The sequence below is a fragment of the Pholis gunnellus genome (genome assembly GCF_910591455.1).
Source record: "Pholis gunnellus genome assembly, chromosome: 7".
Lineage (NCBI taxonomy): Eukaryota > Metazoa > Chordata > Actinopteri > Perciformes > Pholidae > Pholis > Pholis gunnellus.
This window is the reverse complement of record NC_136533.1, coordinates 8,639,782-8,664,916: the sequence shown is the minus strand read 5'-3', so window position 1 is coordinate 8,664,916 and position 25,135 is coordinate 8,639,782. Positions and strand designations below refer to the sequence as shown.

The window sequence follows — 25,135 nt, the reverse complement described above, 5'->3', positions numbered from 1 at the left end:
TACAAAAATATTAGAATCCAATTATACTTAAAAAGTAAAAGTAGTCATTATACATATTGGCCCATTTCATAATATATTACATTATTGTATCATAACTATTGATGCATATATGTGTAAGCATCACATAAATGTTGCAGCTGGCAATAGTGCAGCTAATTTCACCATACTTTATTTACCACAGGGTTGCTTAATCTATAATAATACACCATCATTTATTAGTTAAATATAGTTTGTATTAAAATCTGATAAGTAATTACAGCTGTCAGATGAATAAAGTGGAGCATAAAATACATATTTCGCTGAGAAATGTAGTAGAGAAGTATGAAGGAGCTTAAAATAGAAGTACCAAGTACAGTACTTGAGTGAATGTACTTACTTACTTTTGACCGCTACTTTATAAACATGCACTTCTTGTGAAGCACTTCTTGTTATGCTTCATTATTCGACAATGCAGTTACAGAGACTCTGAAATCTATATTTATAGTCAGGTTGTCATTTTAATTTCAGCGGGCAGGGAGTGTAAAGTATTGTACAGTAATGTGTTTTTCATTGATTAAATAATGATCCGATACAGCTGAGACACTTTGGCACATGAGGGAAATAAAATACAGCGACAATACAACGACATGATCTCCATAAAGTATCCCTGTATTCATGTTTTAAAAATAATCCTGATTCAGCTGCTTAAATATTTCTATACTAATACAATCGTATTTTGTGTATTCAGCTTCACATTGTTGTGTTCACTGTAATCATATTGATGAACAACAGTATCAATGCTAATATTGAGGAAATTAGCTGTCACATTAAGAAAATAAATATTAAAATAATGTTAAGACAAAAGAAAAGTTGCACCATGATTTTGCATCAGTGAATGCGAATGAGGTACTGAAGTTAGAGAATAGGGTTGGTGATATTCTATATTTATGTTCTTCATAGTTATATATTTTAACAAGGAGCCAAAGTCTGATACAACTTGTTCCTCTGTGCCGTAGAGCTCCAGTGATTTCCAAAAACTCATTGATGAGCCACATGACATGTTCCCTCATTATGATGAACTTGGGCACTGCAGTTTATTTTAGACTATTATAAACATGTCCTGCTGCTGTATACACTCAGTGCACCAACTGTTTTATTTTAATTATTTAACCACTTAAAAAACAGTGTTTTTTGGCCACTTGGGGGCACTAGAGTAAGGTTGCACTTAATTATTTTCATTATCGATTAATCTGCTTTTCACATTTGGTTCATGAAAGATCAGAAACAACAATTCAAAGCCCAAAACGATAAATTTACCTTAAAGGTGCAACATTCAAAATTCAGAGTATTGCCTCCACAAGGCTCTCAACATGGTGACGGCTGAGCTGGCGGCTAGCAGCTAACGGTGATAACAGTGCAAACAACAACACTACTGAAAGAGCCAACTGTGTTTATCTATTCGGCGACGACCATTGTAAATAGTTGTTTGCTGCTATATTAAAGCTCTGAATATCGTACCGAGAACCTTTAAGCAAATTCTCTCTTTTAGGAGCTTCAAATAATTATAATTCATTTGGAGTCGTGTTTGTGCCCACCTGATGAAAGTAAGTTGAATATTCACTCTGTTTGAGCTCCGAGTTTGGTCTCAACCAACTGTGGAGGGAAATATTTGTCTCTTTAGCTGCTAAATGTTCCACTATGTTGACCAGCTAGTCGCTGACTGTCTGTCTGAGGTCTTAAATATAGACCAGCGCAAAGAAAATATAGAAGGTCACCATCCTTATCTTGTAAACTGTTGCATGTGTGTGTGTGTGTGAGTGTGTGTGTGTGTGTGTGTGTGTGTGTGTGAGTGAGAGAGAGAAGTTTCCTACGGCCTAAACTAAATGACATACGTAACTGTATAAAATCACTGCAGGATAGTTGACCAATAACAATCTCTAAGTCCAACACAGCGGCTGTTTTCTATTCGACCACCAGTCCTTTCTTCTTCTTCTTCTTCTTCTTCTGTCTCTTTAATCTGCCTTCTTCTCCTTGACATCGGGTCCACGCAGAGCCGCCCGCACGCTGCTCCACACCTCCGTGTACAGCAGAGTGCCCAGGAAGACCACCCCTGTGCCCACCCAGTGCCACTCGGTGAAGGGGTTTTGGAAGTACATGATGGAGAAGATGAGGCTGAGGAACTTTCTCAGGGTCACCACCAGAGTGACGGTCAGCGAGGCGCACTCTGTGGTGAGAATGAAAACACCGCGAATGCACACGTATCTGAAAAAAAATGGTTAAAGTCTGTAACAAGAGTGTGAGAAAATAAAAAAAAACTGCCATTTAAACTAGCGTTTAACTTAATTCCTCGACAACAAACTAAAACAAAAGCATTGTTTAGCATCTTCACTTGCAAACCTCTCGTCACATGTTGGATGTGTCTACTTGAGAGCGGTAGTAGTCATTAGTTCTATCATCTTGTGGAGGTTGGGCACCAACCATAAGGTAATAACTGCTACAGAAGATATATATATTGTTTTACAGGATACTGTGTGACGACGTTGATCAGCAGGTAGAGCCACATTAGTGGCACAGTGACTCCAACCACAGGAACAACTGTAGGAGCTGAGAGAGAGAGAGGGGGAGGTTTATTTACATCTGTGATTAAAGAGACAAAACGTTCGCTCTCCTGAATGAATCGTTGGCACTCACTGCTCTGACTGAAGTAGACACAGTGGTTGTAGATGTCTGTGGAGAGAAGCAGGAAGCCCGGCAGAGGCAGGCAGTGCTACAAAGAGACAAAAAGATCAACAGCTGTTGAAGTGATAATTTATGCCCGAGAGGGAATATTTCCTCATAGTTCAAATAAAGCTTGAATTTCCCCTGAAGACGTCTGAATCTTGCATGCAGAGTCCTGCATGTCGGAGCAGAGAGAACGCTCACATTATAGAAGAGAGCTTCCTTGGAGTGTTTTCCGTACTGCTTGTACAGCGTTTCCTGGAAGATGCCCATCCTCGCAGACATCAGCAGAGCGAAGGTCAGCATGCCAATACCTTAATGGACAGAAATCAACCACATCAACAAATAAAAATACTTGTGCGACATCATGTTACTGTTGCTGGTTGGTGGTCATTTATCAAGCAAAAGCTACATTCTCTTTAGCTTAGCTGCTTTTCTCTCTTTTATGTGCGTGTAAATTGAGTATCTTTGAATTTTGGACTGTTGCAGTTTGAAGACGTCATTCTAGACTGTGGAAAGTCTTCACTATTTTATGATGTTTTATAGACTAAATGCTTCACGGATCAATCAACAAAAATAACCAATTGCTAAATTGTTAATGAAAATGACTCCTATTCCAACCCGAAAACTCACCTATAAGCCAGCGCATGAAGGCTTGAAAGCTTTGCTCTTCTGATCCCTCATTGGCCACATTCTGCAGAAACAAAATGACATAATGCATTAGAAAAATGTACAGGTCAACATGGCGTATTTATAGAGAAATATAATCGTGGATTGAAGAAATGACTGTGTAAAATCCAGACACTAAAGAAACTCAATCAACAAATGAAAACAAAGCATTGCTATTTTGAAATATAATGAAACTCTGCAGAGGACTCACCACTTGTTTGGCAGACATGATGGTGCAGATGAAGATACCGGCTGAAACTAAAGCTATAGACAGATATTTACTCGCTGAATACCTGCAGGGGAAGAAGAAAGTGAGACACAATCAACCTTGACGCTTTGAAACCTGCACACTTGCCTTCATCCACACATGCTCTGAAGTATTATCCTTGTCACAGGAAGCTGGCGTACCTTTTCTTCAGGATGATTATTCCCAGAATCATGTTCGCGATCAGCGATCCCTGCAAAAGAAACAAGGCATGGATCGGACCAAGGTGGAGGTGATGGATGGAGGTGATTGACAAACAACAGTTCTTACCGATCTGAAGATCATGTGTAACGGCATGGCGATGTTGAAGTTGAGAGCGTAGTTGTTGATCACACTGACTGTGAAGAACATGGTCACCATGATCACATAGTTTCTGGAGAAAAAAAGGGACAAAACAGGTTTGTTTCAGCGTCCGTTCTACATATGTTCCTGCTGCAGGAAGTTTAAACCCCCATCGGCGAGTTTTTACCTTACAGGGATCGCTGGTTTCTTCCTCCCAAAGTGTGTTTCGAAGATGAAACCTTCTAATGCGATGAATAAAAACTGAGCGAAGGTGACTATGTTGCCACATCCTGGAAACTGTCTGAGGGACAAAACAACAGAAAATATCCACATTTAATAGATTTAAAGAGGTTTGATTATAAATGATGAAGTTGCAAAACACAGACTACTTTAAAACAGGCAAGGGCAATATGTTTACATTTCTGTTGGATAATTGGAACGGTGTAATATAAACTGCTGATAGTTTTGTGTTGTCATTGATTTGGTTGTGTTAGCTTTGTTTTTCTCTATTTAACATTGTTCTTTTGGACTTTTGCTTTCACAATTGTATTGATTTATTTGGACACCCGGGACGATTAGAAGCTAATGAGGAAAGAGGGAGCAAGTGTGCGCACATACAGGCAAAGATACGGGTGCAAGGCAAAAAAATACATTAGAATCATTTGAGTTGATCACTGGCTCTACAAAAAAAAAGCTTTTTACTTTCACACTTGCCTGAGGAATATTTTTTAGATCGAAAAAAGAAAAATTTGAGAAAAAGAGAAATAAAGTGTTTATTTGTAACTAACTATTTGTAAGCCTAACAGCATGCACACCTCCTTCGTTCCCTGCAGACGTTAATGAGGATCCCGTACAATAATAATCAATAACCGGTTCCCTCATGTGTACTTTGCACTAACCTTTACTTCATATTCCCCATTTGTCCTTATTCTATTTAAGTCATGAATGTATGACTTTAACTTTACTATATGGCCTAAACACACAGAAGTATATTGTATTTAAACAAATATTTTCATTCCATACCAAACATCTTGGCTAATAAAATACATTTGGGATGAATTAAGTTGCCTCTTCTCTTATATTAAAATAGCACCAGTGTAGCAGTCAGTTCAGAGCATTTAATGAACTTACACAAGTACAAGAAAGAGCTACTTAATAGCGTTACACGAGTACCCTAGTAGTTACTTTATAGCTCTGTTAATGTGTAAACGTGTCGCTCCACGGAGACACTTCATATTTGGATACATTAACAAACACTCGTACAGTGCGAAGTTAAACAGGGAAGTCAGCTTGTCACTGACCTTACAAGCAGCTCAAGAGACACCACATTGCAACAGCAGCCGACAAACACCAGAGCAATAGCAGCACCAGTACCCATGATGGTTCACTGGTGAGAACAACTCGGTGCAAAACGTGTCACTTGATAAAGCAGATTTCCAATCGGTGCATATTTGCAAACACGCAGCGTCTTTTGTCTTAGAGCAGATCTTCTGCTTCGACACAAACTCTGAATCTGAAATTGAAACGCTTCCTTATTGCGTGGGCTCTTGGGAGTTGTAGTTCCTTTCTGACATCGGGGGAATAAGGCACGCAGTGTTGTTAATAGTATCGGTATTTAAGGCAACATTAAATAATAAGTATATGTATTGTATGGGCAATAACATTAGATGCGCATAGTAGTGAAATATGTGGAAAATTACGAACAGAAAGCGTAAATGTGTTAATTTGGCGCAATCACCGCGCAGTTGTGACGCACAGAAACGCTCGGACGGGCATGCGCAGACCAGCACTGCCGTAACAAATGTGAAGAGCTCTCACTCTGCTTGAATCTCTGCGTATCAGAAACCAAACCGACCAACATAAAACTCCTCCCTGCTTCTCATGGACTACACCTCTCGCCCCACAATAATAAGTGATGTCACTGTCAAAAATAAATACTGCATTCATTCATAATGTAAGTCTAATAAGCACCTAAAGCCTGTTTTAAGAAACATTTCATGTGATCATGTAATGAAAAGGCCAGGATCCAGTTCTCACAATATGTCCATGGTCCCAACTCATAACTGACTCATAACTCATAACTGAATGCATAAAGCTGTGCTGTGATTTCACTGTTGGAGATGTAGCCAACTGCATATATTTAGAAAACCCAACAGAAGCTGGCAGTTCTATCAGCAGCAGTAGATGTTGTTATATTAATTAGAGAATTTGTCAACAGCAGAATTTGCCGTGTCATAGTCTATTTTATAGAAAATCTGTTGTTATGACCAATGATGGAAGTGATCAGATTTTTGACTTACAGTAAGTAAAAGTTGCAACACTACAATTACAAAATAAAGTACTGAAATACAAGTATTGCATTCAAAATAATCAGAACAGAGCGCTATACTGTACATCAACATACATGCAGCATTTTTTGGGGCATCACAATAAACATAGGAAAACGTACAATAAAAATAAGAATAATATACAATAATAATTAATAATAATATTTCAAAATACATGTATGTTTTTAATGTATGTCCATGTTTTTGTCAAGAGCTGTACAGTTTTTTGCAAAAAAAGAAAGACGTATAAAGAATATAACGCGCAATGTACAGAATGAAAGTGACAGAGAAAACCATAGAGTACGAATGTGAAGTAAAAGTAGCACAAAGTTAAAGTTGTGCTGACAACATCGGGGAGCAGAAACACGACCACGTGCTGGACCAACAACTGTAACATAGACGATCTCCGGTAGAATACGTGCGTGTCTCCGGACGACGTGGCGTAACGACCCGCTATAGCTTCGCCTCCACCGCTGCTACTGTTCTAACGGCGGAAAGCAGCAGGTTTGAGCCGCTACGAGCTCCGTGTTGTTTGATTATTTTAATACATATTTATCTCCTGCTGCCGCCACAATGATTTCACTCACGGATTCACAAAGTAAGAGCGGTTGATGTTTTTCCGTGTCTTTTGTCGTTGTTGTTTTTTTTTGCGTAAAACCCGGTTAGTGAGCTGAACATCTGAGGTTAGCAGCTCAAACACCATTGGTTGAGATTTTAGTTACGTCATGTAGCTGTACGTCACTGTGATGGTTTTTAAATTGATACATAACTCTTTTATTTTCTTAAAATATACTTCCCTTCATATGTATTCAGGTTATCAACTAGTTTGTTATAACATATTAGTTACCATCAATTACCTGCATCACTAGTATTAAAATGGTTCTGTGTAAAATATACCAAAGTAATATGCACTATCCCATTGCAAGCAAGTGCTATGATTTACATTTTCTTTAATTGATTGAAATGGGAATTGAATACTAATAATGTTGTTTCAGCACTAAACACAGAATTAGGAGTTTGCTATATGGATACAATGATCTATCGGTGTATCTGATTTGATGCATTTGATATTGCCATCTCTCGTTACATCACATAGATGCAAAGATCTTTAATCCAATATTGCTCTTGAATGGAGACCAATGCACTCCTCGTGAATACTGGAATCCTCATACGTTTTTGTACATTTATTCACACGTTCTTTTTTTATTTATCTTTAAATGTTTATTTTGTGTGTGTTTGAGGAACTCCGGTTTGCCTTGTTTATTGTTATGCGATCTTCCTTTCTTATTTGTTGCTAGTTATTAGTGTATAATCTCACCAACAGTTTATTTCATGTTGCCACATATTTTAATAACCGTTTTGTTTCTCACAGAAATTGGGATGGGGCTGACAGGGTTCGGTGTGTTTTTCCTCTTCTTTGGGATGATGCTGTTTTTTGATAAAGCTCTCCTCGCCATTGGAAATGTGAGTTGACCAATGATACGATTATCACACTGCACGACAGTCAAACATCTCCCTCACCCTGCGGCCATATTGTGTGTCTTTGCTCGTTGTGCAGATCCTGTTTGTTTCGGGGCTGTCCTTCGTCATCGGCCTGGAGCGAACGTTCAGATTCTTCTTCCAGAGACACAAAGTGAAAGCCACCAGCTTCTTCCTCGGAGGGGTGCTGGTGGTTCTCATCGGCTGGCCGATTGTTGGAGTTGTTCTGGAGATCTACGGTTTCTTCCTCTTATTCAGGTCGGCTCAAACACAGAGAAATCTAAATCTCATTGCCATCAACATCCTGAATCAATGTGATTTATTGGCCTCACCTCTCTCTCTCTCTCATTAACAGAGGATTCTTCCCGGTGGCGGTGGGCTTCATGAGACGGGTACCTGTGCTCGGGTCTTTGCTCAGTTTACCAGGGATCAGTGCAGTAAGTGTCACATCGAGCAATCAACCGCAAACCGAATGCCCCTTTAAATGAACGCAGGCTTCAGACACCTTTGTCTCGGTTTTCGTTATTTTATGTGTTCATTTGTATCAGAAGCTGCAACAACATACGATGTTTGACAGTTGGATCCTGAAAAACACAGTATTTACAAGCTGTTGTTCCAAAAGCTAGGAAGCCAAGACAAAAATGAATTTAGTAGTTTACTTTTAGGGTTTTAACAAATTATTATTTTCATTGTTTGGATGAAAATACATTTAAAAAATGTTTAAGATTTCTCACAGCCCGAGGTGGTGTATTCAAATAGTCAGTCATCCAAAATCAAAAGATACTCAGTATGATATGAAAGTAATATCATACATTCCAAAACTAAAAAATCCTCACATTTTAAAAGCTGGAACCGGAGTGTTTGGTTTGCATTTTTGCTTGAAAAATATCCAAAATGATGAAATAAATGATCTAAATAGATGTAGATTGACTTTCTGTCCTGATTTTCAACTTGTCCATTTATAAAGTCGTCGTTGGAGCTATGCTGACGTCATTACAAAGATTTCCCTTAGAAGCCAACTCTCTGTCATGCTGTGCTGACAATAACTAAAGCCAACGTGTGAGCGAGTGCTGACAGTCTGAGGACAGAGTCTCTGTTGTACTGAACACATGAAGACTGTTTGAGTCCCGGATCAGTTATCAGGGGTATAATTATCTTAATGTCTCATTGCGTCTTCAGGGAAAACTTTCTTTTCAGTAGTTTCAAATGATTTCTTTTCTCCTTTTCTTCCTCTGAGCTTCAAACTTATTTTGTCTGATTCAGTATAAGTTGTAGCTTATAAATAACACTGTTGTCTTATTCTCTTTCAGCTGGTGGATAAAATTGGCGAGAGCAACAATATGGTATAACAGAGGACTGTTTTTGTATGAGAGGAGAGCGTCAGTATTTATCATAGAGCTATAATAGTTACTGTATACTTTGGTCATTGCCACTCCAGAACTGTGAATCCAAACAAAGTGCATCTGTGGATGTTTGACTGACGTCATGGTGTTTTGAATCTGACAGCCAAGAGATTTTTTTCAATTATTATTTTAAAAGCTGGAAGCAGGTCTCCCATTTTGTATCATTCCTGTCTGATATTTATGGACCGATGACTTGGGACCACTGGATTCACTCAGCGGAGAGTCGGCAGCTCTTTGCAGCATCCTCTCCTCTGGATTGTGTGCCTGAGCCGAGAGCTTCAATGTTACTGGAATTTTGTACATTAAAGAATAAATATTGTTGAGCTAAATGTGACTTGAGCAAAGACAGCGGAACAGTTGTGGAACAGGTTTAAGATGCTTTCTATGGAGATGTTTTACTGTAACTTTTGTAAGTGCATACTTGGAATAAAGTGTCTTTTATAAGTTTGTGTTATGTTTTTTTGCAGCAGAGATAACAGTTTTAAATGCTACCCAGGATAATTATTACAGTAAAATGACCTTGGATCTGTATAACAGCTAGTCTGGCTCTGTTCAAAGGTAAAGATCCACTTACCAGCACGTTATTACAACAAAGTACATGATGAAAAGCGCAGGACTTGAACTATTGTTAGGCTACCTTCCTCCTCCTCCTCCACATCCTCAGGCCTCATGTCTACGCCCACATCAGTAGTGTCAGTAGAGTAGTCAACTTTCATTCATAAAATCTCACCAGTGTCGTCATCACGCGGTGACCTCGTGAAGAGACTCCGCTGCTGATGAGAGTCTTAAAAAGTGTAAATCTCTCTCGTCTGTCTGTGCTTGATGAGCGGTGACGGATTTAACAACACCTGTCACTCTGGTCAGTGGAAATATAACGAGAGGACCAACTGAGGTACTAATCAGCCTCATCAATGACGCCGTATAATGAGGTGACTTGCATTGTCGTTAGTATAACGTAGCAGTGACAAGAGGAAATCACAACACAATTATTTAGCCTGCAGGAGAGCACTACACATACAATTAACGGTAAGATATTCTTCTTCTTCTTCTTCTTCTTCTTCTTCTTCTTCTTCTTCTTCTTCTTCTTCTTCTTCTTCTTCTTCTAAGTAGTATTTTTATTATTATTATTAATACTATTAGTTGTTGTTTTTGTCACTGTTTGCACGATTTGACTTTTCCTGAAAATATATGAGAAGCCAGATATTTGTTATAATTTAAATTTACATTTAAACAGAAATACTTTACTTTAAGTGCCCCTATTTAGCATTTCATGAACAGTTTTTAACTCACTGTAATGTAAATGTAAGCAGACAGAACTCAAGTCAGATAAGTGACAATATTGTAAAATACATTTGAAGATATAATATAAATGTCTTCAGAGGATTTTTCTTTTGGAATTTTGAAAAATACTGTACATTAATAAACACTTAAGATATTCTTATATCTGCCTATAATATATTTAGTTCTCAACCATTTATGAATTGGTGGTGGGTAGTTACTCCTCTTCTTCTATTAGAAGTTCTATTAATCTTTTTTTTATTTTTTATGTCATTACAGAGTTCAACAATGGTTCTAATCGTCACTTTGCTTGTGGTGACATTGGTTGCTCAGTGTTGGGGAGATCCACAGGTGGGTGAAAGTAGATTTTGTTTCTCTTTAAGCTGAATTCAAACAAACACATTAAGAAATATAATGATGAGAAAAACTGTGATTGTTTTGCATCAGCGGAGGAACTGGACTCCTCAAGCCATCTTATACCTAAAAGGAGCACGTAAGAGTTTGCATTTAAAACTGTTGAACTGCTGCTTTTAAGCCGTCCGGTCAAATTCAGAGAGGACTGTGTTGAATGTTGATGTTTTACAGAAGGACACCGCTCAGTGTTGCGGCGCACCAGCAGAGAGGAAGGGGCCACTTTACATATAGGTGAGTGTAGTATGTGATGTCAAATCCATACAAATATTATGTATCCAGTGGGGAAGTATTATTTTTGGCTCTTAAAAGCTTGTTCCACTTTCTAGTAGTGGCACTTTATAAAGGGTTTAAAACGTGTAACTAATGACTTAGTAAATAAATGATACAAGCTGTTATTAACAACCTATTGACATTTATAACTGAGATGTTTCACGATTTGCTTAACCCAAAAGGTGCTCTTGTTAATGGGTACTGATTTTACTGATCTATAAAGTATTTATAGAGCATTCAATACAAACACTTTTTTATGACATATTTACTCGGACGATTACTTTTTAAATGTCTCTGCAGTGACTCACAACCAGAGCCGTGATGGACCCGGACTGTTTTTGTCTTCCGTTCTTCTGGAGCTTCTGCAGCGAGCTGTTGAAGAAGGTAAAAAAACCCGAAAGTTATCAACAACACAGCAAATCAAAGATTTACATCCAAATCTATTTTCTTCCTCAGGTGGAGGCAATCCAGATAATTACCAGGATGAACAACAGCTGGATTTGAAATATGTGTGAAGATAGTCTTATTGTTGCATTCTTGTATTCATTATGTTTTCTTATACTTGTGGCTGTTTGAGTTTACTTGTAATCAAACGTGCTAAATAAATTAAATTCCCTTGCCTTGTCAGTGAGCTGTGTGTCCAACATTGAAGGATTTTCTTTCACAGTCGTACAATTTATCTACTAAGAAGAAAAAAGAAGAAGTCTGTGTCAGCTTGGGGCAACAATTAAGTAATTCACACCACACAGTGATTAACACCATGCTAAACATCACTAAGTCATCATCAACACACTGTCGGAGAGAGGTGGCCCCGTGAGGTCTATTGGAAGTGGCAGCCTGAACTCGTGACTGAGTCAATGAAAGGTCACCAGCTGAGAAGAGTTTTAATCCTGTTTGTAGACATAAATCAGAATAAAAGTGTATGTGTATGACTCCTAATCAAACAGCTTCTTAGTTATGGAAGATGTTCACCATGTGATCATCACATGTGAATGAACCCGACATGTTGTCATTCGAAAGATCTTGCACAATAATGATTTTCTGACACCAGACCATTCTTTAAAGGGCTTGATTTAATTTGTTTACAATGAAGATCCAATACATGTGGAAGGAAATATCAACTTATCTGTGGACTGTTTCTTTGCATTGTGTGCAGAACTATGTGCAAGACACGCCCTCATATTATGCAACCATGCACCATATTAAACCTTTTATTCCAGGATACCTAAACCTCTAATCAAAAGATTTGAACTAAAGCTTTTATTAGGAGTTCATCCATTAAAACAATGAATGTCTGTGATAACACTTCCAACAAATGTTCTGACTGTAGGGCTGAGATTCAGAAAAAGCACCCACGTCCCAATAAAATCACCTCAGGAGCTTTCAATGTTTTAGGATTTGTTTAAGTTGTCATTGTAACTTTTTAGATTAAACTTCCAGTGCACTTTACTGTTCAAGCAACAACTAACTTGCTTTATTACACACCAAAGCAACATGAGTGACACACGGTCCCACACTGCAAAAACAGCCGAGGGCAGATGAGTCAGAGCAGCATTTCACTCAGTTAATGTCACAAACTGACACCTACAGCTACATCTCTCGTACGCCTGTGAATCTACAGAGGGCAGTGGGATGAAGGTGTGAAGGGTGGCGCTGTGTGGCGCTTAGTGACTGCAGAGTGATAATAGGTCAGGAGGGAAGGGCTGCAGCGCCCCCTGCTGTTCAGTTAGACGTCCTGCAGGTCCTTCTGGATGTCCCACAGCGTTTCGGCACTGGCCTGCAGCTGGGCCACCTCGTCATCGGTCAGGGTCATGTTGACCACGCTGGCCACACCTCCGCTGTTCAGCACGCAGGGCAGACTCAGGTACACCTCGTCACTGATCCCATACATGCCCTGGACACGATGAACAAAAAACGCACTGTCAGCAAAAATGTCAATTCTTGTGCTTACATTTGAAGAAACCGTAAGCTACAAAGAACCCAACATTTGAACCTGAATGCAAAGGCTTCAAACTAACTGTCATTATTACTTGATTTGTTTTTCACACCAAATATCAAATATATTAAATATATATATAATATATTAAATTGATTCACTCTGTGAACTGAACTTCAAAATTAATCAGCTACTGTTTCAGCTTTTGTTTTACAAATGAAACTTTAGACTCAATATGATCACGAACAATCCACATTTATGCAAATTAAACCTCTTTGCTGACATTCCTTGCAAAAAAATCAATCAAAAAATGAATATTTATGCTAAAAAGTAACATAAAAGTACTTCATTGCCACTGATTTAGATACATACATGTCGCTACAAAACAACATAGTTTTTGTAGGCAACAGTACGGTTTAGAGATAAGATACAGCTCACTGCAGGTTCTGTCTTAAGCGAAAATGAATGTGTGTGTGTGTGAGCAGCCTTTACCTTCACCATGGTGGAAACAGGATGAATCCTGTTCATGTTCCTGATGAGGCTTTCTGTCAGGTCAGCTACACTCAGACCGATGGCCCAGTTGGTGTAACCCTTCAGTTTGATCACCTCGTAGGCACTGAGAGGACAGGACACGGCTTTAGGGGGGACGGACATTTTTGTCTGACTGCATGATGAACTTTTTATGTCTTGTCCTCGAATTTATCACTTTTTCACTGTCCGATTTTCATACCAATACAATGCTAGTTCAAACAGGTGACAATTGAGGGCAATATGGATACAATTAATCAATAGCCAATAGTTATCACTTTGTCTGTTTTGATATGTGACGAGTATTATAGTATTAGTATTAAACTAAGATAACAAAGTTGAACTAATGTGAAATATTATTTAGGAAAATGATTTATTATATATAAAAACATGTTGAAAACTATACATATATCTAAAACTATGAGTATTTAAGGTCTTGATGAAAATATTCGAGTGGTATTATTCCTTTAGATGTGAGAAGAGTGAACAAAAATATCTATATACGAGTATGATTACAAGGTGAGGTGTTAAACAACAATGTTGAATGATCACCCTTTTCTACAAGGCTGATGAATATATATCAGTCAAGGAACTGTGGCCCACCTGTCCACCACCATCTTGTGTGTTTCCATCCAGTTCTCTTCGTCACAGTCAGTGCCGATGTCCGGGTTTAGGGTCTGCAGGTTGACTCCCGCCACGTTTGTTCCGCTCCACACAGGCACTAGAAACACACACTGAAACCATTGACCTTCGTCCACATGCTCCACACATCACAGTCGTTTGTCAATAACACAACAACATTCAGACGTCCAACAGATCCTCACCACTGGTGTCTCCATGTTCTCCCAGGATCCAGCCGTTGAAGCTGCTGGGGTGGATTCCCAGTTTGTCGGCCATCAGGAAGCGAAAGCGCGCCGAGTCCAAGTTGGTGCCGCTGCCGATGACGCGGTGCTGGGGAAGGCCGCTCAGTTTCCAGGTTACATAAGTCAGCACATCGACTGTTAAAGAGTGTTGTTATCATTATTAGAGGGTGCATACTGTATGTCTGTGTGTAAGAGATGTGCGTTGGAGAGTACCTGGGTTGGAAACCACAATGATGGTGCAGTCGGGGCTGTATCTGACGATCTGAGGGACAATGTGTTTGAAGATGTTGACGTTTCTCTGGACGAGGTTCAGCCGGCTCTCTCCTTCCTGCTGACGGACTCCAGCTGTCACCACCACGATGCGGGAGTTCGCTGACACGGAGTAGTCTGAAAGAGAAGGAGTAGTCAGAAGGGTTTAGTGTCCTCACTGTCAAATTCCCATCTAAGCCCAGGTGTCTATAAACAAAGGACAACAATGGTTCAGTGACAGTGCTTGCCAGTTAGCTGCACACTACAATGTCTGAGGCGTAAACTTGCCTTTGTCTGCGACTATTTTGGAGGTTTTGAGGAAGAGGCTGCCGTGCTGCAGGTCCATCATCTCTCCTTTCAGCTTGTCCTCCATCACGTCCACCAGGGCCAGTTCATCAGACAGCTCCTGCAACACATCAGGCAAATTCAGAACTACACAGTACACTCATTCAGTAATCTACCTGTTTCTGCAATTGGAGTTCCCAGTTGAACTAACCTAAATAGAGAGGTTCAACCTGTTTGTTTTAGGGACTAAATATATACCTGACACACTATTGTAGCATAGCCTCCAATTGGTACATCCACTGGCCATTCTAAACCACAGTTTTCTGCATGTATGTTCTCCAATAAGGCCACATTATAAGTTGCTTTGGCTTTTTTTTACACCACTTTTACACAGAAGACACTCAACTATATATAGAGCATAAATTATGAATAAAATAATATAGTTTTACTGCAGGATTGCCTGAATGAAGTGTAAGACGGGATGGCTTGCAATTGAAAACTTTCTCAAACTCCATTCAGATAAAACAAAATGTAAATACAATTGTAATTGGGGAGGCCATAAATAAGCTAAAATTACTGTCATTACTATACTGCACAGACAGAAAACTGCAGCCCAATTTGAGTTGTTTTAGTAGAAAGTCATTGTGTTAAACTGTATTTTGAAATTTGAGCTCTAACCCATCCTCAGCATTTAGTAACAGTGGAGCAACTTCAGTGTCTCGCTCAAAGGCACTTCAACATGCAGACAGTGGGAAGCAGAGATAGAGCCGCCAACCTTCTGGGAGGACGACCACTCTACATACTGAGATACAGCTTTTGGTGACGAATACATTTTTTTTTCACTGTCACCACCCCTCAATAAGGACAGTGAAGGGATAACAGATCAGACACCAAGAGAGCAGTAATAATCCGGTGTCAGTCTGGAAGAATCCCGGGTATTATCCCGTCCTGTGACACCAGCAGGCGTGAAGATAATCTGAGGCAAAACTAGTGGAGCTCTTACCCTGAGCAGGATGCTGATAGCACAGGCCATGCCAACCTGGCCCACGCCCACCACTGTCACTTTATTCCTGGGGGGCTCAGGAGGACCACTGACCAGCGGGGTGATCAGCTTCTGCAGAATTGAGGCCATGATCAGTGCTGAGGAGAGTAAAATGAAGATGGGGAGGAAGGAGGAAGAGAAGAATGTTCCTGGTCAGAAAATATGTTGACTGTAGACAAGTGACAAACACTATGCACAGGCACAACTGAGGGAAACAGTCCTGCATCCAGAAAGCTGCGTGCTCAAACTTCATAAATATTGCATTCAGGACGTCATATTTTATATTCTGAGTGTAGAGGGATTCAAAATTAGGCCAGACATTTACCTCAGTAGCACTAATGCAAGCATGACTACTCTCATCTAGATCAATTACAAAAAAAGAAGAGAGGAAACACACTGACAGAGCTTTGTCCCACACATTATCTTTCTGCAGAGATCACCTTGAAATGACAAGCACCCAGATACAAAAAACAGCAGCAATACTTGCATTGTTTGGCGAGGCTCCGAGCTGCGAGGTATAAATACCAACATGTAACCAGCATGGCAAAGTGAACGGGTACCTAAGGTGTGTTTCCCACAGAGCTGCGTACCCCTTGCATCCACATCCACCTCCCACAGTTACTATTTGTGCAAACCAGAAAATCGAGGCAGGTATCCGGTCAGCTGCAGCTCGGAGCACATGTGACTCAGGACCGGCTCCTCTCCCCCCCCCCCCCCCCCCACCCTCCTCCCCAAATAGAGGACGGAGCACTATAATCGGATGCCGAATTTGACTGAGGGACTGCAAACAGTTAAAGGAGTTACTGTAATCCCTTAACGCTGCCGCCATCTGCTGCAACTGCAGATGAACATTAACCTTGCATCTAACAATTATACATTACCTCTGTCATATACAGTGTAAGAAGAAGTTTACAGATCATTTTACAAAAATTCTCTCTGAATAGATGCAGTATATTACATAATCCTTACTCCCCATTAATACGGCTATGTTATTGCCACTGTTTAGTAATAACAGACTGAATTCTTAGCACATTTATGCTGCAAGTTGTAAATAGTATAATACAAGAGGTTGTCTGTGCATGAGATTACCGCTTCGGAATGAAGTAAATCATGTTATTGTGAACGACAATGCACATCTGCAGAAATTAGCTATCGCTCTCTCAATTTGCCATCTCTGAAGTAGGATGAACGTACCATTAAAAGTGCACGGGTAAAGTGTCCATTCATTAGCCTTCGCGTGAAACTGGATCACAGAGAGAAAGCCAAAGCATGTAAACACGACTGGTCAATGAGGTGGCTTAGCCTGCAAGGTCACAGTGGGGACACTTTTAATTACGTAAATAAAAACATTGTTGGTACCTGAATGATCGAGGAACCAAAGTATCATCAGAGAATTAGCCTTTTTAAAACCCAGATTGTAGATAACACAGCTGTTGTGTAGCAACGTGTTGAATATTTGTATTTGACTGATGAGGTTAAGTCTCCCTTGAACTTGAACACAGACAGTGCAGGAGCCAGACAACACATTAAGCACGAGAACAGTCAATTTCAGTATGACTTCTACACTGCAGGGACAATACAATGTGTAAATCATTTAACTTTGATAATGGTGTCGCAGCATCAGAGCAGGAAGAGGATGCGTACAAAACAAAAGTTATCATTTTATAAAGAAAAGGTTGGACAGCAGAACCTTCACCACAATTTGACAAATCCAAACCAGAATCCAATCAAATCCAGTCTAGATCTGTGTGCATCCGGCAGATATTTAAAATGTACACATAACAAAGGAAATCATGGCTGTTCACCTGTTGTCTTGAGGGTCCGGTCACTTTGAGTGCAAGTCCTCGTCCTTTTGTCAACAGGTCAGTCAGACTCAAGCTTGGTGTGCGGTCCTGTGTGCCTGCTCCTCTTCCTGTTGTGCTGTCAGTCTGCAGCCGACTGGATTTAATTAATTGACTAAGCCTCTCCATCCCCTGCAAAGTCTCATTTTGGCACTCCAAGGGTCACCTCAGTCAGCTGGTACACATTCACCGACAACAACACAGATTTGCTGGCAGAAAAGAAAGAAAGCTAGCCCACATACCACTTCACAATTATAATAATGCCTTTTGTGCAAAGCCATGAAATAAGCACCTGCCTCACAGCCTCTCTGCACTGATTGAGGTCCAGTTGAAGGGCCGATGCAGTGTTTTGGCCGAGCTGACCGCTTCACATGAAAATGAGTCCAGCGTTTCAGAGCCAGGGAGCTGCTCCAGAAGAGAACGATATCAGGGTGTCTGATGTGGCTTTGTTACCACAGACAGCAGGTTTCAGTCACTTACTCGCTCTTAAATCCGAGCCTCTTGAGGACACTGAATGCTGCGCTGCATTTCTTCGTAAAGCACAGGCGCCACTGAGCCGGCAGAGGGATAATCAAAGTTGGAGCACAACAAATGCAGTGAAAAACACAAGAGAGACATCTGACTAGCTGTGAAGGGCAGCTACACTCAACGTCAACATCACCATTAGCCTTCTGGTAAATACATATTGGGTATTAGCATTTGGCGACAATCAGCCAATCATGTCGTCCACTTTAGAATATGATAAACATCTTTCTAACCTACAGACTAAAAGCCTTAAAATGTTGTTTCCCCTCTCTACGCTTATTTGTAATTGGTCAGCCACTGGCTGCACTCAGGAACGGACAAAACACAAAAATAAGAACATAATCAATTTAGTGTTCCACATCCTTTTTTCTGAGAAGCATTTAGGATAAAAAAAAATACAATAAACATCGTAATTTGATGGTGTTAGAAAATGCAACAACTATATTTACCTCTTTGACAAATAATAAGGCTGTAGGACTGCAGGTAAGGCGACTTCACAGCATCCAGGAGTTTAACATGAAAGCCACAGCAGTGTATGCGCTCTGTCAGGGACAGGGTTAACAGCAGGGAGCTGCAGGGACTTACCTGCTCAAGCTGTCACATTAAAAACACATTCTAGTGTACAGAGGCCACGAGGACAGAAGGAAAATGTGCACGGTGAGAAAACGTTAATTGAAACCCTTTTTCCGGTAAAGCATCTTCAACCACTCAAGTCGCCTCTTCCAACAGCTGGCAAACTAACACGAGCTAGCGTTTTAAATGTTTGTATTGTTGGAAGGGTTTACGTTAACCTCCACCATCAGGTGTCAGATTATTAGACTGGGAGCTGTGTTTAAAACTAATGTATTTAGAATATTAACTGAGTCAAGTCACATGACTGAGTTATTTTCAACTAACGTTAAAGGGAAAGCTTGTCACCTTTTATGTGGATGTCCAATCAGTGTTGATGATAAATGTCAATCGTAGCAATAAAATCCTCAGTGCGTCCTAGTAAGATGATATTTCAGCTGCAAAATATGTTGTTCCTGCATCCAGCGCCGTCATTTAACGTGACAGTGATGTAGACGGATGGAAGGAAGAACTACAGGATGCTATTTCAGCTTGGATTATTAATCTCCATCTCTAGATGTCGCTAAGAAAAAAAACGTAACTTCATTGTTTTCTTCGCTTGTATTGCAAACTAGCTAGATTATATTTAGCATCAACACTGACTGGGCATCCGCATAACAGGTGGCGAATGTTCCCTTTACTAAACATCACTTTATAACACATTTACCTCATATTGATTATGTGACTTGTGTTAATTAAAGACTTCTTCTAAAATCCTAAAAAGCATGGCTTGTTTGGGAATATTAGTAGCATTGTAAATGTGTTGCGATAAAATGGTTAAAAAGTGCAAAAACACTGGTATTGCCCAAACAGTGCTACAGAAGACAACGAGAAACAAGAAGTCTGGTAATAGCACGTTTATTTTATGATACACTGCCTACATCATCATAAATAAACAGATTCACAATCCTTACCCACATAACCCGTCGTTTGTGTCCGTTGTGGGAGAGCTGCCCGTTAATGACTCATTTGTGTCGAGTCAGCAAAGTTCAAATTAAGATACAGTATCACTTTCATGTATTACATATTGCTTTCAAATGTGCTATAAAAAGTTGAACATACCATTTTAGAAAAATATCAAAATAGAAACCAAGACGCCCCAGAACCCCCCCCCCCCCCCCCACACACACATCCCCTCTCCCAGCAGGTGAACACACCGTCTCTTCATTGTGGTAATTTGCTCAGGCAGAAGTAGTCAAAGACAATTCTTCTCTGAAGAGAATCACTTTATTAACTTCCTCCATGTGACTGGACACATGCAGCCAGTGAGCTGGGCTATGTGGGTGCACTGCAACAGCCAATCCTGCATACAGGACTGAAGGATCAGAAATCTAATAAAAACAGAAAGAAAAGCACAACAGAGCACTAAAACCCAAAGCATTGTAAATTCAAAAGGAAACACTGGCAGGACTGGCTAATCGATAATCCATGACCGAACACCGTTTCCTTAAGGAGGAGGAACTGTCAAATAAGTGGAAGATAATCAAAACTAAAAACCCGATTCATTTACAATTTTGCTTGTAAACTGATGAGGACGTTGATAAGAGATATTAAAAGTAAATATTCTGGATAACAATCCACAGAATAATAATTTTAGCCATAGAGCCCCGTATGCAACGACTCCAGCAGTGATCAACAGCCTTTGAAAAGGTTTTTATTCCTCCTGAATGTGGGCGGATTTTCCTCATGCAGTGATGCGACCTGATTACACCACGTGCCTCCTCCCAGCACAGACCACATTAAAAAGTTTGAGCTGAATCGACCTGAGCACCATAGAAAGAATGAATCACTCTACCTAAGTCTAGAGCTAATTTTGAAATGCATACAGAAACAACAGCTAACATTCTGGCATTAGTAGGAGCACTGCTTTGTGCGTGAAAATGGGAGGGCACTACGTGCTAAGAGTGTCCAGGCACTTCACCATCAGAAAAAACACCTGGCACAGAGAGTTAGACACTACAGTATGACCGTCAAAAACTACAACCATGCATGGACAAACTGGCCTCTCCATTCTTCACCTGTTTCTACACACAAGGGGTTAAATACACACAAAGACACAAACGATTCACAGATTAAAATCAACAATAAAATGAGTCTCTTCGGACTGCCATAAAAACAGTGTTATCCAGAAGCTACCAGTTCCTCTTATGGTGGGAGGAAAGCCAAAGTCCAGAAAGGAGAAAGTTCAGCGTTCCAATTAAATCTGCAACCTTTGTCCAACCGCGGGGGTAAAGAGAAGAGGTGAGCCAAGTTTGCTGCGTGAGTTGTGGTGTGCTGTGGCAGGGCGGCGGCGTGGGGGTGGGGTGGGGTGGGGTGGGGGGGAGACTGCTGAGGGTCTTTACTTACCGGCGCCCTCTGGAGTACCGCTGCTGCTGATGCCCAGGTAGGTGGCTGCGTTGTTCACAACGCCCTGAAGGGGGACGATGGCGTTGTTTAAGAGGCCTTTGAGGGCGTTGATGCGGTCAGCATCCAGGTTCTGGTAGGCATAGAAGAGAGAACCAGCCACCACAACGAGGAGCAGGAGCAACAGAGACGGGAAGCCTCGTCGGGCAGGCGCTTTGCTCGAGGAGCCGGAGCCGGAGCCGCCCACTCTGGATGAAGACTCAGAGTACGAGCGGGTCTCGGTGTGGACGCTGTGCGGCAGACGGGACTCGTCCAGCCAGTATTCGCTTGCTTTTAAAGGTCGACCGGCGGCCCCTCGGATCGGACGCCTGCAGGTCGCACTGATCAGGGAAACAAATCAAACTGTTAGGCTGGACACAAACGTATCTTAATCCAAGATCCACTTGAACATTTTAATTGTGCAGCACATGACTCATGTGCCTGTTACCTCATGCCTGTTGGTGTGTTTATTTCGTTGGCAAGAATATCTTCAACAACACTCTCGCTGGCCTTCTTAGGAGTTTCTTCAGTAAGAATTTTCTCCACCACCACCTGTCAGTTTAATATTGAAAAATGTTTTTAATACAAACTTAAAATATGCTCCTATCACAAAGAGTGGAAATGGCAAAAATGTGCCTCACCTTGGTTTGTCGTCTGCTGCTGGTGGTTCTGAAGGTAACTGGAGTTTTCCCTCTGCTCCTCACAGATGTCTCCACCACAGGAACGGGTTCTGGTTCTGGTTCAGGGGCAGCAATTTCCTCTGAAAACAATACATGCAACATTAACACAACAGTGAAACATGAAGCCGTCAGTACTGTAATCTGTGTTTTCCCAACATTTAATCAAGGACCTGTTGCATGAAGCAGAGTCTGGTTAACTTCACTTAAGAAAAGACAACATACCGACATATTCAGGCCACGTTATGGGCACTTGGTAAGTGATGTGAACTTTTAAAAAGCTCACAGGTGATGTGCGCTCAGAGCTCACCATCTTCCTTGTCACTGTACTGGTCAGAATTGGTGTTGCCGTTCTGGTTGCTGTCTGCTTTGGGGAGAGCTGTGACGTCTGTAGGAGCTTCAGGTTCAGCTGGAGGCTGGTCCAGAAGCTTCTGCAGCTTCTTCTCATACAACTTACGGGTGGTGGCTGAACGGAGGAGGGGGGGGGGGGGGGGGGGGGGGGGGGGGGGGGGGGGGGGGGGGGGGGGGGGGGGGGGGGGGGGGGGGGGGGGGGGGGTGGGGCAAAATAGGACGAATTACATATTTATTTAGGATTTATACATTTTGTTCAATTAAGTCATTTAAACACGATTACTTGGAAACACAGCAATGACCTGTGTTTGCAAGTATTTGTTATATTTGATCTAACAGCTGGTCAAAACAAACCAAATTTAAAGGATTCTTGCCAAATGTATTAATAATGCAGATAAATGTATTTCTAATCAGACTTCTCTGCCTCTTTGAATATCTTTAACCTCATCTTATGTCTCATGATTTCTGACACAGGCCTGAAGGAACTCACCAACAATGGGTCCCGTGTCCACACCACGTTTCTCCAGCTGTTGTTTTAAATCTTCATCAGTGAGATCTGTCACCTCCACCTCCTCTGTGCGAGGCTTGTCTGTCTTTTTGGTTGCTTTCTGCAGAAATAATTAAGTTAAATATAATCATACAAGTCGTAACTCACACGTGTTCTATCAATAACGTCACACACAGGCGACCCCAGCAACATATCACAGCTATTCACGAATAAAACAATTCAAACCTACTCTTCCAGATCGACTCTTGTTGGAGACCACGGGAGTAGGCAGCTCTTCGTCGCTGGAGAAGGTGTCTACAGACGGACTCTTCTTGTTGTTTAGAGCCGTTAAGTTCTTCAGATACAGCTGCACGTACACTTCTTTCTTATGCTCTCCGGTGGGAAGTGGCACATTGTTGGCTGCAAGCTCGTTCTTCAGCTTTTCCTTCGTGAGAACCGACGGATCTTCGAGGAAATCTGCCATTCTTAACTTTATATTTTAGCTATCGTGCGCTTTCTTAATTTTGTATTTTTTTTCCCCGCTAACGGAAATTAGCTCGTTTCACTGAAGAGCCGCTAAAAACAACAACAACACCAAGAACGTGACCGAATAACGGCTGTTGTCAAGCACGACTGGCGCCAATTCAGCTAGCAGCACAGGCGCGGTTTGCCTAAAAATGCGCGTGTTTGCTTCTTAGCCCGCTGGATGAAACATTCACAGGTACATCGGATTTTTCGCTAACGGATACGCGCGTGCTGCAAACGGAAGCCGATGCAAACAATCAAAATGAACGCGCTGCAATGTGATTAAAGTAGCTTAGCTTCTAAACCGGTCCACTTGCTTCTGTCTGTCCGCGGTCGCAACAGGGCCAAACAACAACAACCGGCCCCGCTATTGGGTGGAAGAGCCCAGTAAGCTGCGCTCTGATTGGCTGGCTGTGAATGGCAGGCTCGCGTGCAGGCCGCTGCCACAAAGAAACAAGCAGGCCGTGGTACAGACAACGAGTTCACGTTAATCCTGCTGATATTTCCAATATTGTTTGAAGTAATTGGCGTAATTTAAGTTATTGTTTTGATACGTAGACAAATACGAGTTTAAATAATGAAAATGAGTCGCATCGCGTGACGAGAAGACGATGTTAATGGCGACTTAACAGCAGTGGGTGTTACTCTGTATGTTCAGCATGTAGCATGTTTGCATCATGCATTAATATAGCAGTTAATAACAATAACTACAGCTTCACCAATGATTTTCAGATTACAGAGTGTGGCATTGAGTGAATGTGAGGTCACAGAGATGAAGTCTGCCTCTGTAACAGAGGAGGGCAGCATGAGCCACATTATTCAAAAGAGACAAGGGTTGAGTCTTATTTTAGGTTTCATATTCAATAACCAGCCAGCAGGCAGGCTGGATACGGTTATAAGAGAGAGATATAAGAAGAAGTAAGTGTACAAACTACAAAATAAAATCAAGGGAAAGCCGAAGGAGACAAAGATGAGGCTGCATCAGCACGATCACTATTCGGCCTTGACCTGGGAACAGCTAGATGCACAGAGGTGGTCAATAGTAAAATGATAAAGTTAAGAACACAGGGAGAAGCATAAAATCAAACAATGACACAATAATCACTTTCCTCCAGTCCCCCTTCAACAAGCACAAACTGCTCCTTTTCCAATGTGAGGATTTGCTGCTTTTGTCTGTTTTATATTATTGCAAATTGAAAATATTTGTGATTCAGACTGTTTTCGGACAAAACAAGACATTTAAAGTACCAGTAGCCTGATAATCCTACTGAGTTGCTATTTTATTTCACATAGCTGAACAAATACAAGATGAGGACAGCAACTCAAGAGTACTGGAGCCAGGCACATCTTCCAGTATTGTTTGACATCTTGTGGACTAAATTATGAATTAAATCAAATAATTGATTGATGAATCAATAATGAAAATAATTGCAAGTTGCAGCCCTACACACTCGTGCACAGACATGGCAATGTTTGACCACCTGGGTCTCTCCTGGGTCTCTGGGCATGCTGGTCTCTAACCCTGTGGTGAGGCCTCCCCCCTTCCTGTCGCGGGGACAGTGGTTTGAGGTGGCACTGTGTGGCTCCCCACCTGTCCTTCAGACCGGCCTCTCTGGGGCTTTCTGGGATGCTGCTGCAGAAACCAAGCAATTGATCCCCACCTCAGCTCCAAACCACACCAAAATACAGCACTTCAAGTACAGTTCAGCTTTTCCATAGTACATTTGCCAATGGAGTGTAAGCATAAAAAT

At 41.1% G+C, this 25,135-nt stretch overlaps 4 protein-coding genes across 4 annotated transcripts; 1 reads left to right on the top strand and 3 right to left on the bottom strand.

Annotated features, from left to right (window-relative positions):
- Window positions 1–485: 485 nt before the first annotated feature.
- Window positions 486–5,424, bottom strand: slc35b4 (solute carrier family 35 member B4). Its single transcript, XM_079163034.1, has 10 exons — window positions 5,215–5,424; window positions 4,101–4,214; window positions 3,902–4,004; window positions 3,775–3,824; window positions 3,578–3,659; window positions 3,331–3,391; window positions 2,902–3,011; window positions 2,671–2,746; window positions 2,508–2,583; window positions 486–2,241 (listed from the first exon to the last, which is right to left on the bottom strand). The coding sequence occupies exons 1-10, from the start codon at window positions 5,289–5,291 to the stop codon at window positions 1,992–1,994; spliced, it is 999 nt and encodes a 332-aa protein (XP_079019160.1). The 5' UTR covers window positions 5,292–5,424; the 3' UTR covers window positions 486–1,991.
- Window positions 5,425–6,722: 1,298 nt separating this feature from the next.
- Window positions 6,723–9,507, top strand: golt1bb (golgi transport 1Bb). The gene is made up of 5 exons (XM_079163396.1): window positions 6,723–6,838; window positions 7,613–7,704; window positions 7,799–7,977; window positions 8,075–8,156; window positions 9,030–9,507. Exons 1-5 carry the CDS (start codon window positions 6,814–6,816, stop codon window positions 9,066–9,068), a joined length of 417 nt encoding a protein of 138 aa, XP_079019522.1. The 5' UTR covers window positions 6,723–6,813; the 3' UTR covers window positions 9,069–9,507.
- A 3,303-nt stretch (window positions 9,508–12,810) lies between these two features.
- On the bottom strand, window positions 12,811–16,080 carry ldhbb (lactate dehydrogenase Bb; the record flags this gene model as incomplete). The annotated part of the gene is made up of 7 exons (XM_079163570.1): window positions 15,949–16,080; window positions 14,949–15,066; window positions 14,625–14,798; window positions 14,373–14,546; window positions 14,152–14,269; window positions 13,513–13,636; window positions 12,811–12,978 (listed from the first exon to the last, which is right to left on the bottom strand). Exons 1-7 carry the CDS (start codon window positions 16,075–16,077, stop codon window positions 12,811–12,813), a joined length of 1,005 nt encoding a protein of 334 aa, XP_079019696.1. The 5' UTR covers window positions 16,078–16,080.
- Window positions 16,081–20,100: 4,020 nt separating this feature from the next.
- tmpob (thymopoietin b) lies at window positions 20,101–23,711 on the bottom strand. Its single transcript, XM_079162203.1, has 6 exons — window positions 23,110–23,711; window positions 22,863–22,980; window positions 22,332–22,487; window positions 21,986–22,104; window positions 21,793–21,896; window positions 20,101–21,685 (listed from the first exon to the last, which is right to left on the bottom strand). The coding sequence occupies exons 1-6, from the start codon at window positions 23,341–23,343 to the stop codon at window positions 21,301–21,303; spliced, it is 1,116 nt and encodes a 371-aa protein (XP_079018329.1). The 5' UTR covers window positions 23,344–23,711; the 3' UTR covers window positions 20,101–21,300.
- Between the last annotated feature and the right edge of the window lie 1,424 nt (window positions 23,712–25,135).